We start from the raw sequence: 14,093 nt of genomic DNA, 5'->3' as shown, positions 1-14,093 counted from the left end.
TCAGGTGGAATTTCATTCATTCATTCATTCATTCATTCATTCTCACTGTGCAATATCATTTTCCACTTGTGCAATTTTGTTAATAGTCTGTTTATTGTCAATACTGTATATACTGCTCCTATTTGTATCCTTCCTTCTATTTAAATGGTTCATATTTTGTTACACTTTGTTTAGCTTTTTTTTTTACTGTGTTAGCTGATGCATCTTGTTTTTTGCACTATCCCCTTTGCTGCTGTACACTGCAAATTCCCCCACTGCGGGACTAATAAAGGAATATCTTATCTTATCTTATCTTACCATGGCAGATATTGTTTTCCTTATATTAAGAAATACTATTTTAAAAAGCAATTCCTAAGTTTGAAATAGGCAGGTATTAACATTACATGATATATTCCATATTTATACTGTCTGGTACTAATTCAATGTTTACAATTCTAAAGCGTTCTACATAGATTTCAGAAATGGCAGACAAAAAAAATTTAGTGGCCGGTAGAAATGTTCAGTGACCTGCCACAGTGGTAGGTGAGGAAAAAACTTGATTTCAGACCCTGCCTGTGACTGATGTTGAGTCACTCTGCTGATGTTAATTTTGGTGTTTCCCATTCAGGTGAAGCTGGATTTTTCTCCATAGATATCTACTGTAGTTGACATATTAAATGATGGATATCCGCGGGGCTGTGGATGCTGCAGTCCCCACCAACATCATCGCTGCAAAGGCAGCTGAGGTGCGGGCCAACCTGGTCAACTGGCAGTCCTACCTTCAGTAAGTCCACACTACAACAGCAGATACATCATGTTAATATACACTCACTGGACACTTTATTAGGTACACCAGTACTAATGCAATTCAACACAAACAGCTCTGCCATGAATTTAACTTGTACCTTTTTAGTTTTTGCTGACACTGTCTGAAAGGTTCTACTTTATGTTTACTATTGAGGTCTAGTGGTGGTGTTTTACTTGACTAATTTATCCATCCATTCATTATCTATAACCGCTTATCCTATTCAGTGCCGCGGGGGTCTGGAGCCGATCCCAGCCGACATTGAGCGAAGGCAGGGTACACCCTGGACAGGTCGCCAGACTATCACAGGGCTGACACATAGAGACAGACAACCATTCACGCTCACATTCACACCTACGGGCAATTTAGAGTCAACAATTAACCTAACCTGCATGTCTTTGGATTGTGGGAGGAAGCCGGAGAACCCGGAGAAAACCCACGCTAACACGGGGAGAACATGCAAACTCTTGACTAATTTGTATTGAAAGATATTTCTAATATTATGTCCACCTCATTTACATACATTTCTCCTCAGAAAGTTTACTTTTAATGAAATTGAGAGGTTCAGCGCTCTACTTGGCATAAATAAAAAAATAAGTGGCATATATTTTTGCTGAATAATTTGCATATTTAGCATATTTTGAGATATTAGCATACTTTATTGATCCCAGATTAGGAAACTATTGTGTTACAGCAACAGGTTAGCCAGGCAATGCACCGGAACAGTAAATAAAATGTACACTTGAGTAATATATCCATAGAATACACAATATAAAGAATATTGGAATACGCTATAAATATACCCGACTACTACAACTAGCATAAAAAATCTGAAATATGAACAAAGAATAACATACTATATACATTAGCAAATTGTGCAAGTTACAATGTTTTGTTTAAAAATATGTATATGTATATATATTTATTTATAGTGATATTGTTATTTTTTTAAATCAGCATATTACATTTTTCTTAGACAAGTTTATCTCTCTTACATCAATCTTTCTGAATGCATCAGTGTAATAATTGCAGACCGAGTTAGGGCTGCGCTATTAATTGAAATTTTGTCCGACTGCAATATTCAAAACGCAGGAGGCGCAATATTTGTTAAAGGCAAAATATGTGCCAAAATATCATTCTAAATGAAATATTGTCGTGCTGCAGTCCTGGCCTTCACATCATATTCTGCAGACTGGTACAGATCCCCGCAAAAAAATTTTTTTTCGATGAAAATGAGAATAGTGTACTATCATTTCCTCTAATATCGCAGATCATATCACAATTGCAATATCAGTCAAAAATAATCACACTTAAATATTTTTTCAAAATCGTGCAGCCCCAGACCGAGTGCATTGTGTCAATCTAAAAGCAGCTCTGTTCTCGTTCCTGTGTTGTGATTCACTGTCTTGGGTGCTACTTCCTCTTTGAGCCTGTGTGTTTTAATACAGCAGAGCTGACTTGTGACTCACATAATCATTTCTAGAAAATCATCTGATGATTTGATTCCTTGTTTCATTTAGTTTGGATATACTAAAAGCATGTTTTACTAAAACTAGCTGCCTCTATGGACCATCAGTGTTATGTTTTGTCTTAACTAGAACATGTGGCATTTCTGGTGAATTGCCATTGTTGTGCAAGCTGCTCGTGCAATTAGAAGCAGCGTGCTAGTAACGAGACAAAGCCCAGTCCTCCAGTGAGAGTGTCAGCAGGATACATGTATGTTCTATGTAAAGGAAATGTTCTGAATGCCTCATGATTAATAATTATTTTATTTGTATAGCACCTTTCATACAAAAATGCAGCTCAAAGTGCTTAACAATAAAGCCATTACATGCACTAGGTGTTGTTCAAAATTAAAAATGTATGTAATTGATTGCATATTGTGCTAAAATGTCGTGATGAATTTTCTTGTAGGAGTCAGATGATCTCGACAGAGGACTGTGAATTCATCAAGAAATTTGAGGTGGCCAACACTGAGGAGAAACAGGTCATTCTGACCAATGAAGGACATCAGGTATTGAGTACTTTACAGTGTCTGTATGTTTAGTTAATGTCGTCATCCAACCCATGCTATAGCAGTTCTCCTCACAACCTTCCAAACTAAGAAGACAGACAGTCGGTTGCACGAAGAAGATAAATAATATAAAGAAAATAAAACAAAAAACATGCTACTTCTTTCTTTATCTTCTTGTGAACTCACAGAGCTGGTGCCTATACTTTATACAGTGGAAGGAGTGTGTAATTTAGGGTATTGTACTAATGTACAATTTACCATGTAAGCATTGAGACAGAGGATTTGTTGCTCTCCTGTCATTGTTTCATAGTGAAAAGACTTTAAACACTCTAAAGTGTCTTGGCTTTTAAAACGCCTTTTAAACTGCATTCTTTTGTTGTAGTGCTATTTTTGACCTGAAAGCACCGTTATGCTGTAACATAAGCATTTTGCTTATCCGAGTTTAGTCTCTTGACTGTTTTAGAGCTGTCGGGCAGAATAAAAGCAAAGGCAGTTTGTTCAATTTGTCAATAGGTGCACAGGTGCTGTGTCTTTCTGACTTTGTATATATCTATTTTTTTTTTTGCTCAGTGTGCAAAGACCTTTCTGAACCTGATGGCCCACATCTCCAAGGAACAGACAGTCCAGTACATCCTGACTCTGATTGATGACACTCTGCAGGTACACAGACAGACCCACGGAGTGTGGACAAATAGGACATCTTTGTGCATTGTATAGAAACATTTTGAGAAGATAATTTTACCCCCACCAAGCAAGAGTTTTGCTTTCGATTCTGTGTGCATTTAAAGTATTGGGCAATGTCATGATTTTAAATGGAGAAATAGGACATAATTGTCAATTAAGCGGCACTCTAGTAGCTCACCTGGTAGAGCATGCGCCCCATGTACCAAGGCTGAGTCTTTACCGCATTGCCCAGGGGATTGAATCTGACCCGCGGCCTCTAGAGTTGGCTTCCCTTCTTCTAAAGCATGTGATATTTTATTACTACAGTTTGACATTGTTCTGTCACACACCCAAGTTGCCGCTAGACACGGTCAGAAACACAGGTGAAATACACTCTGGCTCACAAAAATAAACACCAAGGGCAGACTTTACCATTAGGCAAGGTAGACAACTGCCTAGGCCCCCAACTAATAGGGCCCCAAATAACTATAGATTTTTTATGATGTTTACATGTGAAAAATATTGAATTATGTTCCTACTCTAACTCATTGGACCCCAAAATAACTTACAAAAGTCCCCCAAAGCACGGAATATGCGAAGGACACACCCACAGACAGACAGAGATTCCGTGCTTTATAGTTACAAATAATATTTGACCAGAATTTCTCCCATTTGTCCGGGACATTGAAACCTTCAAGGACAAGTGGACCAGCACTGAAACCCTGATCAAAATATGAGTTTGTTGCTTGTAAACATGGGTTATGTTCCATGCAGTCAATCAGTTGCTCCAGCTGTGCAGGAAATAAGTCTTTACGATCCAAGAGCTCATCTACAAATCTTAATTCATCTGTGACTCAGGAGAACCATCAGCGGGTCAGCATCTTCTTTGACTACGCCAAGAAGACGAAGAACACCGCCTGGTCCTACTTCCTTCCCATGCTGAACCGTCAGGACCTTTTTACTGTCCACATGGTGAGTGAAGTGTTATTCAGAAGCTGCTCCTGCAACATTAGACTAGTTGGTGCACGTCAAACCCAGTACAATCCTACAGCCCTAGCAAAATTGTACTATTAATAAATGTTTTTGACTTTCATGAGGAACAATGTCAGTCTGTGCATTAACAAGGTCAACTTATGTGCACAGTGGGCTGTGAACTAGACGGGGAAACATCTCTAGTCTATGCTTAGAGAGTAACTAAACCCCCAAACCACTTTTTTTTAAAATAAATATTTGAATTATACATATTGCGTTATAATATGCCCTGCCCATGTTGATACTTTTTTCACAATCTAGAGGCATTTTTTGAATTTCCAGGGTAGAGGCACTTCAGCCAAAACTCTGGGGTTTATTTACTCATTAAAACGTGAGCACATTGTGGTGTTTTTAGTTGCTGAAATTCATAATCTATCAGAAATTATAGTGTACTGAACAGAATATCAGAGGTCATATTTTCACAGATAAGATGGTGGATTCATAACATATTTCACAGACATTATTTTTTCACAGATGTGACTCTGCTTCTAATCATAGGAAGGCATCAATAATTCCTCACAAAGCAACCTTCTCCCTTTTTCCACGAAAACAAGCAATTAATGTAATGATTTCTACTCGCCACCCTTTTCTCACATGAAGGATGACCACCCAACGACAAACTGAGTGCTATGATAGGGCACCCACAGCTTAATTAGAAAGACCAGCCAGATGGCGTCCAGCAGGTGGGCTTAATGTGACCCCAAGTCTGTGACACAGCACTTTAACTCAATCCAGCCGTCATGCTGACTCTCGCTTTTAAATTAGAGCCTCGATATTTCTACGCATCCTCTCCTGGCAAGGAGGAAATTGGGGAGTAGAATTGGTTACCATCTCATCACAGGGCACAGGAAGCATTTTACAAGCCAAGATTGTTTATGAGATAGTTGATGTGGCTTCAATCATTTTTGCACTTAGATGAGATTTGTAGATCATATTTTGAGTTCAGCCCCTATTTTGGTGGGTTTCAGGACAAGATATTTTAAATTGAAGTACTTGTTATCTCCATGTGCACATCCTTCATCCTCATTGTCTTTTCTTTATTTCTCCCTTGAATTTAAATTGCTCTAATTCATCATAGAAGACATGATCATATAGCCAGTGCTACAAAAGGGAAAAAGTTGTAGCTTTTATTTAATTTTTTTTAGTTCCTCCTTACCTTAGGGCACAACTGTCAAACTCAAGGCCCGCGGGCCAAATCCGGCCCTTCGCAGATTTTGATTCGGCCCCAATAGAGTATAGTATTTCCACTGTCTGCAAGCTGGCAAACGCATTGATGGCACATTTTTAGGGTTTTATGTGCAGACGATTGCATACCAGAAGGCTAGGCCGTATGGGACATGTAAACTACATGATCAAGGATCTTTTACTTTTGTTCTTTTATTAAATGCCCCACACAACCATTGAGTTGACATATTCAGGCTTGTGAAACAGGCTATATGAGACTTGTAGAAATATGGGCAAGAACAAAATTAAAGAGTCATTATTTTTTCTTTTACATCAGGACATATTTTGTTTTATTAAATGCCGCACACAACCATTAAGTTGTGATATTCAGGCCTTTGAAACAGGTTGTTGTGGGTTGGCTGTTGGCTGTTGTGGCATTCATTTGCTTGACTAAATGCTAAGACATACACCATGTCAAAGACATTTTTATTTTTATTTTGTCGATTAAATAAAACTACGTCAATAAACTGTATATGTGCGACCCTTGATGTGATTCTCATTTGTGTGGCCCTTAGCGAAATAGATTTTGACACACCTGTCTTAGGGCTAAACAAAGCACCAAAATGAATCTGTCTCATTGCTGCTGAAAATATACATTTACTGTGTGCGCATTTTACATATTTCACATCAAAAATGAAGAAATGTTTTATAAGTCTATATGATTGCCAATGCTGCCGTTTTAGTAATAAGTAACAAATGTTCTACCGTCTTACCTTTCAGTGCATTTTTAATGACTTTCCATACACAACAATATGAATTTAAAATGTCATCCTTCCTTTATTAGGCGGCGAGGATCATCGCTAAGCTGGCTGCCTGGGGCCGTGATCTGATGGAGGGAAGTGATCTGAACTACTACTTCAACTGGATCAAAAGCCAACTCAGTTCACAGGTATGTACATCTGAATGTCGTTCATAAAATATCTTGTGATGTATCAAAGTCTGTCTTTCTAAATAACTGGTTTACTGAGGTGGTTTCAGTGGCTTTTATCAGTGATTTGTTGTTGTTATATTTTTTGTAATTTTACAGTGCTTTTTTTTTACTGTAAATTGTATGTTCTGCCTGTTTTATGTGACTAACAATAGACCACTACAATACAGTACAGTACAGTACAGTAGTTGTGTAAGGGGAGGGGAAACATGTTGCCTGATTGTTGCCAAAATCAATCAATTTATTATTTTCAATGTCATTATTTTTCAAGATAAATGTTGCATGTTAATTATGAAGAAGTTGAGTTTATGCTAAATGAAAATTAAAAGTTAACTATTGTGCAGTTAGAAAGGTCCAATTCATTGGGATTCATCCTCTTGGCAGCATGAATGTGCAAATCAACTGTCTGTGTATACTCAGTATACTGTATAATTGAGTTTTGAAATGAATTAACTGATTAAATTGATCATGTCATGGGTTATTAATTTCTTATATATTGGAACATCAAGCTCAAGAGACATTGGCTTCTTTATTTTAATTTATTAATTTTTTTCCAATGAGTTTAATTATTTTATCTAAACAGCCAAAGTGATTTCTACTTTCTATCTCTCTATATGCATTTTCCCTTAATTCAATTCTATTGTTTGGGGCTCACGGTGAAAACCCTGTCAGAATGAATGTAATGCATTTATTCGTGTTGAGTTTGAGCAGGCCTGTCAGACCTTGAGGCAGTTCGATGAAAGCTGCACTGTCGGGGCTGGCTTTGCCCTGGCAGATGTATGCACCAAAGAGTGGGCTGATATAAAACACCTGAATATTGATTCCCAGTCTCTTTTGTGCTACACCAGTATTTCTAAAACATCCGGAGGTGTTCTGCAATTCAGATATAGTCTGCTCTTACAAAAGCATGATCTTGTCAGTCTCTCTTTGTTTTCTGTCTTTGCAAAATATGTTCTTAAACTATAACTGCTTCTTGAAATTGCATTTTTGTTTTAATAATTTCTCTCCTCCACAGCCAATCAACCAATCAGTGATCATCCACTGTCACTGAATTGCACTTGTGGTCAAGCTTACAGCACATACTGTCTAGTCACAGTGCCACTGTAGCTCAAAGCGATGGATTGTGAACAATTGTGCACCTGTTTGTTTTGTTTATCTCTCATTAGAACCTGCATGGTACAGGTCCAGAATCAGTCTCAGGAGCAGGAACTATTTCCCCCAGTGAAGTGAGTATGAGTGAAGTGCGTCTTTGGTCGATCTGGCGCTTCCTAAAAAGACAGAAAATGTCAGGGTCTTTGCAAGCTGGCATCTGTCAGGTGTCACTGGACTTTCACATCTTTTCTTTCCCCTCTTTATCGCTCCCATCCTGTTCTTGCACTCCAGTCTTTCATTAATAATTTCAGATTGTTGGAGTCCTGCTTCTGTTAGAGCACATTTAGAGGGGTTCTCCATTTACACAGCATGGTTTGCTGCCACTGTTCTAACTGTAGACATTGCATGCAGTAAGCCACTTCTCCTTAATGCTGAAAGCGCATGACAAACAGCTTTTCCTGTACATTAGGGTAACAACAAGGGGACATTGGATTATCATTTGCACAGCAGCAGCATCCTACCATTTTCTAGCGTAATTATTCTGAGAAGTGTGCTCAGAAACCTATTGACAGAGTGCTATCTAATAATTGAACGCCATCTTTTCCTCTGCATTTTCAGCCAGGTAACCTCCACTCCTCCACCCTTCTGTCCTCACCGCTGCCTGTTCTTCTTGCTGGTCTTCTTTTCTTCCACCTCTCTTAATTAACAGATTAATGTGATCTATTTCCTCCTCTCAGCTTCCTCCACTCTAATCTCAATTTACATTATTCTGCTCAGGTGTGAAGGGACACTTTTCCCTGCTATTGCTCTGCATTGTACTATTAGGTCTGTGTGATCTAGCATGTGTTAGTGTATAATACTATAGACTGCATGTGCAATGCCTCAGGTTTGATCGGTGGCGGTAATGCAAGTTTTTGGACTGGCCTTCTTCTATGTGTGCTCTATCTGCTTGTCAACTGTTGCACTAATTGTACTTGACCTTCTAACATTTTGTTTGTTTTCCTGATTACACAGCTAAGGCACACGCTTCTGTTTGAGTAAATGTTTGCCTCTGTCCTTTGCAGAGCTCTCAGTACGTCCAGTGTGTTGCTGGGTGCCTTCAGCTGATGCTGAGGGTCAATGAGTATAGGTTTGCCTGGGTGGAGGCTGATGGAGTCAACTGGTGAGTGATAACTCCTTATAAACAAGGTTCCTACAGTTTTTCACAGTCTAGATTTTTTTTTTTTTAAAGACGGTAGAGAAATGACAGCTGGATATGAGGGAGACAGAGAGAGGGCAACGAGGCTTACAGACAGCCGTCAATTTAGAATAAAGTACACAAAAGTGCCACAATGAGTAAAAACAATAATAGATACAAAACAGTTGATGTTTATTTATTTCTATTTATTTGCACAAATTAAGACTACACAAACATAAAAAAAAATGTATGATGTAAAGTGCAGGAAGAGGCAAAAAAACACCTAAATAGTGTTACAATTTCACAGTGTTATAGAGAACACAAGATTAATATATAGAAATAATGACTAAGTAATAGTGATGACAAACAATTAGAACAAGATATATATAATAACAACAATAACAATACATATTTATTAAAAAAAACAAGAAATGTGTATGTTTGTGAGGGGGATATTGGTTTAAACATCTACATTGACTCCCGAGCAATAGTAATCATACATGACACTATGAGTGAAAAAAAAAAAACATTCAGTACATGGACAACATGGGGAAAAGCAGTTACAAAACAGCAGATAAATGACCCTTTAAGCATCTTTTGAAACATTTAGTAGATGAACAGTTTTTTTGATAGATATGAAAAGGAACACCATAATTTGGTACCCCTAACTATTATGGAAAATTGACCTCTACTAGTAGAGAAATCTAGGAGGATGAAGATCTAAAGATTGATGAGTTGAGTAAGAATGGACCTGAGAATTTGCTTTAAAATAGGTCTGCTTAGGAATATTCCCTTCACCAGAAAGTATCTTATAAGTAAAAACACATATTTGAGAAATATTGATGTCATACATAGTAATAATCTGGAGTTTCTGAAATAGATGAGCAGAGGAGATGTGTGACTCTGATCGAGATGCAATCCTAACAAAACGTTTTTGGAGGACCAACATTTTATGAAGAGTAGTACTTGCCCAACCTATATTACAAATTGTTGTCCCTATAAGTCAATTAGACACAAATGCTTAGGGAAAATAAGGTCTAAGTTGAAAAATACCAAAGTAAGACCAACGCCATTTTTGTCATCATCGCTCATCACCAAACTCACTTAGAGAAAGCAGCAAGAAGAAGAAGAAGCCAGGAACTAGACGACCACTCTGTCAGATCCATATCTAGTAACAGGCCAAATTACATTTTCTTTTAAAAGCCAATTACTGCAGGAATAAAAGACCTCATGTACCTGTTAGTGCCATCTCTAGAAAGGTGAATGTCTGTCCTGGTAGAAGCAAATTAAGCTCACTTTGTAAAGGGTGCAGGTAGTCCAGTAAGATGACCTGAGCGCTCTCTGTGGCTCTGATGTGACACATATTGACCCTTTTTGTGATGCTCTTAAGCTTCCCAACACAAATCAATTTGTATTAAATCTTCATAGGCCACAATTTCAGTAAAATTTGTGAGTATGTGTCACATTGTTGATGTAGCTGGAAAAATTAACCTACTACTAGAAACACTTTTTTACTTCACCCCACCAAAAAATCGACCTAAAAAAAGGATAGTACTAAGGATCCGAAAAATGTATATGTACAATTAATATGTTTTGCAATTCAGACGGCCAAAAGAAAATCTGAGATAATTAACAGGTTCATACCATACACTTACTAATGACATGGATGCATTATATTACGTAAATAACATACATAAAAGCTAGCTAGCTTTAAAACTGAGCCCGCTACAACCTCTGGAAGATTGATTGCGTTAATGCATTAATGAAATTAGTGGCGTTAAAACAAATTTGCGTTAACATGTTATCGCGTTAACTTTGACAGCCCTAATAGCTATGAATGGTGATGACACAGCAAAAAAGTCACACCCACAAAGCATGGTAAACGAGACAGGGTCTTTGTTTTCAAGATGAGCCAGGTGGGTTGCCAACATCGCCACACTAAGGACAGTCTGCCCCGGAAATCCTAATTGAAATTGAAATTTGAGTAATTGCACAGCCTTAATTAGCACCATCTTTCACTTGATCACTTTTTTTTTTTTTTATTAAAACAGCATTGTGAAAGCAGCCACAGCTCTGCACTTACCAGCAATTTCCCAAATGTACGACTCGCTGTCTGGCTGCCGTCATTAGTTCTCTGTATTTTGAGCAACTCTTTGGTTATTCTCAGCCATCATCACAGATAATGGATGGCATGCAGGCACACAGCAGTGAAAGCTACTCGATTAGTAGACAGATGGTAGATGTAGACCAGGGTCCCATTTCCCAGCACTTAGCAAGTTTTTTTTCCATTTTAGCTTTAATTAATTTTTGGCATGTCTTCTGTTTTAAAGCATCACAGCGGTGCTGAGCAACAAGTGTGGCTTCCAGCTCCAGTACCAGATGATCTTCTGTGTTTGGCTCCTGGCCTTCAGTCCTCAGCTCTGTGAGCAGTTGAGGCGCTACAACGTGGTGCCAGCCCTGTCCGACATCCTCCAGGAGTCTGTCAAGGAGAAGGTCACTCGAATCATTCTGGCTGCCTTCAGGGTATGTGGAGAATTTCTCACTCTGTCTGTATTTCTCTAAAATGCCACTTTTCACTGAAAACATTTTGACCACACTGGCTGAATTTCTGTCCCATATAGAGGACAAGGATCCTGGTTAAAATATTTAACTGTGATTAATCTTATGATTGTCCATGATTAATTGTGATTAATCACACATTTTTTATGTGTTCAAAATATACCTTAAAGGGAGATTTGTCAAGTATTTAATACTCTTATCAACATGGGAGTGGACAAATATACTTGCTTTATGCAAATGTATGTATATATTTATTATCGGAAATCAATTAACAACACAAAACAATGAAAAATATTTTCCAGAAACCCTCACAGGTACTGCATTTAGAATACAAAATATGCTCAAATCATAACATGGCTAACTCACAGTTATTCCTCGCCAATGTAGCGCAAGTTTGGCGCATTATTTTGCCTGTGACAAGCTAGTATGACATGGTTGGTACCAATGGATTCCTTAGGTTTTTTAGTTTCATATGATACCAGTATCTTTACTCCAGCTTTAAAACTGAGCCTGCTACACCCTCCAAAAGATTGATCGCAGTATTGAGTTAAAAAAAATTTGTGGCGTTAATATGTATTTGTGTTAACGTGTTAACATTTTAGCCTTCCATTTTACCTTTTACAATAGCTACATTTTCTGTTGCATTTTCCAAAGTTTCAAACGGAGGAAATGAGCAATAAACACCATTACAATCACCATATAAACCCTGTTAAATATACAGTTAGGCAGAAGCTAAGATTATAGTAACACAACACGTTTTCCAGGTACACATTTGTCAGTAAAAGCACCTGTAAGACCAACTGGTAAAAAGATCTTTCACTGTAAATAAAGGCACATGAAGGGGTGCCATGATTGATAAAGTTTAGAAACCAGTGGTCTAAAAGTCCTTTTTGTTTTTGGCCAAACTTTGAGCCATCAGATACTTTTAAAAAATGCTTGCCGGTCATAATTTCACTTTTATACTGATACAGGACAGTCCGTTTGCAGCACTTTGAACGTTTGCATGTAAATTAGGCTGTATACTTTATCGCAACAAGAGCAAACTGAGATGACAACTCTTAAACAACGGATGAGGCAGCCTATAAAACAACGGAGCCCATAAAAGATACATAAATACAATTTATGGTTATGCTGCCCTTCCATCTAGCTGCTCTGATTGCTCAAAACATCCATTGCATATTTAATGTAGTATGAAGAGCTGCGTTCTGGACTTGCTCTGTTGGTTCGTGCCAGGTAATGAATTCCCCCTGCTATACCCTGACAAAATTACATTAACTGCAGAGGCCTCATTTATCTTCACATGCTGTGGTGCTTTCATAGAGGAACTTAGTGAGTGTGACAGGGCACCAACACTGTCTGGAACATCTGGGGAATACATTGAAAATCAATGTGATAACTTCCAGGTCTTCAGAGGGCTCAGTATTGTGTTTTGGAAACATATAGTATACTGGTATTTTTAATATATTCTTTATTTAACCAGAAAGGTCCCATTGAGATACAATATCTCTTCTGCCAGGGAGTCCTGGTCAAGATGGACAGCAAAGTAAAGAGTTTCTATACAAGTACAAATAATATCGCAAAGAAAAAAAACATCACAACAACAAACACAAAACATACAGGAATCAGAGGCTAAAAGAATTAAGGCAAATAATAGCACTTCAAGCAACAACACTGTGCCTCATTCATCAAACTTCCTAAGTTTGTTCTTAAATTTGTTCTTGAGAAAGATCCTAAGAAAAGTCTACGTCAGATTCATGACGTGTTCTTAAGCCGAAACAGAATTGTTCCTACCTGTGTTGTTACAACGATGAATCCCATTGTCCTCGCAAATTGAAGGTGTGTGCGAGTTGATAATGAGCAGGTAAACGCCCTGCCAATCCACATAAAAGGGCATGAGACTGCAGGGCCGTGTGCACACACAGTGATTGAAATGCCCGAATGAAAGTCTAAAAAGCCAGCCTCTTGATCATTGATAGGAGTATGAAATACTTGACAAATCTCGCTTTAAGGTTGATTTTCAACAGATAAAAAATGTATGATGCATTTGCGATTAATCGCGATTAAATATTGTAATTGATTGACCGCCCTAATTTTTAAACATGTCAAGAGAAGGTAAAGATTCCAAGTTAAGTATAGCCTCGCAGATCCGTCCAAGCTTGCGGGGCGTGAAAGGAAAGGGCAGATTTACCATGCAGCTCTGCTCGGGTGATTGGAACCATGAGGAGAATTTCCTCTGATGATCTTTAGTGTTATAGCTAATTTGTGCCTTGCTAACAGTAAGAATCATCTGCCATAACACAATGCATTTGTCTATTCAACAACCTGCTGTACCTTGCTGCCTTCAGCACCCATCATATTGAATGCCACAGGAAATATTAATCTTAATGTCAATGCATTATGGCGTAGAAGAAATATGGATTTCTTAATGATAAGCCTCAGTGATATTCAACCTCTGTGCAACACCAGACAGCCTCAGCGACCTTGCTCACTGCACACTGGTGTGATAAATGCCATTGATTACATGATTGAAACATGAGCTCATGGTGGAGGAAAGTTGTGTGGCTGATTTTCAGACCCAACTTCAAAGAAGGTATTTACGGTCACTTGTGTTTCTCAGCCA

General features: G+C 38.1%; 1 protein-coding gene across 3 annotated transcripts in view; it reads left to right on the top strand.

Annotated features, from left to right (window-relative positions):
* Window positions 1-14,093, top strand: part of atp6v1h (ATPase H+ transporting V1 subunit H) — a 29,615-nt gene that overhangs the window by 1,157 nt on the left and 14,365 nt on the right. For 2 of the 3 annotated variants that reach the window (XM_037787257.1, XM_037787258.1), the window contains exons 2-9: window positions 608-763; window positions 2,699-2,798; window positions 3,369-3,458; window positions 4,320-4,433; window positions 6,502-6,606; window positions 7,812-7,871; window positions 8,802-8,899; window positions 11,245-11,437. In XM_037787257.1, the coding sequence (XP_037643185.1) occupies window positions 657-763; window positions 2,699-2,798; window positions 3,369-3,458; window positions 4,320-4,433; window positions 6,502-6,606; window positions 7,812-7,871; window positions 8,802-8,899; window positions 11,245-11,437 (867 nt within the window). In that variant the 5' untranslated portion in view covers window positions 608-656. The remainder of the gene's footprint in view (window positions 1-607; window positions 764-2,698; window positions 2,799-3,368; window positions 3,459-4,319; window positions 4,434-6,501; window positions 6,607-7,811; window positions 7,872-8,801; window positions 8,900-11,244; window positions 11,438-14,093) is intronic. The other variant, XM_037787259.1, reaches the window with a different exon arrangement.

Source organism: Sebastes umbrosus, chromosome 12 (genome assembly GCF_015220745.1).
Source record: "Sebastes umbrosus isolate fSebUmb1 chromosome 12, fSebUmb1.pri, whole genome shotgun sequence".
NCBI lineage: Eukaryota > Metazoa > Chordata > Actinopteri > Perciformes > Sebastidae > Sebastes > Sebastes umbrosus.
Note: the sequence above shows the minus strand (reverse complement) of the source record. Positions and strands in the feature narration are given on the sequence as shown.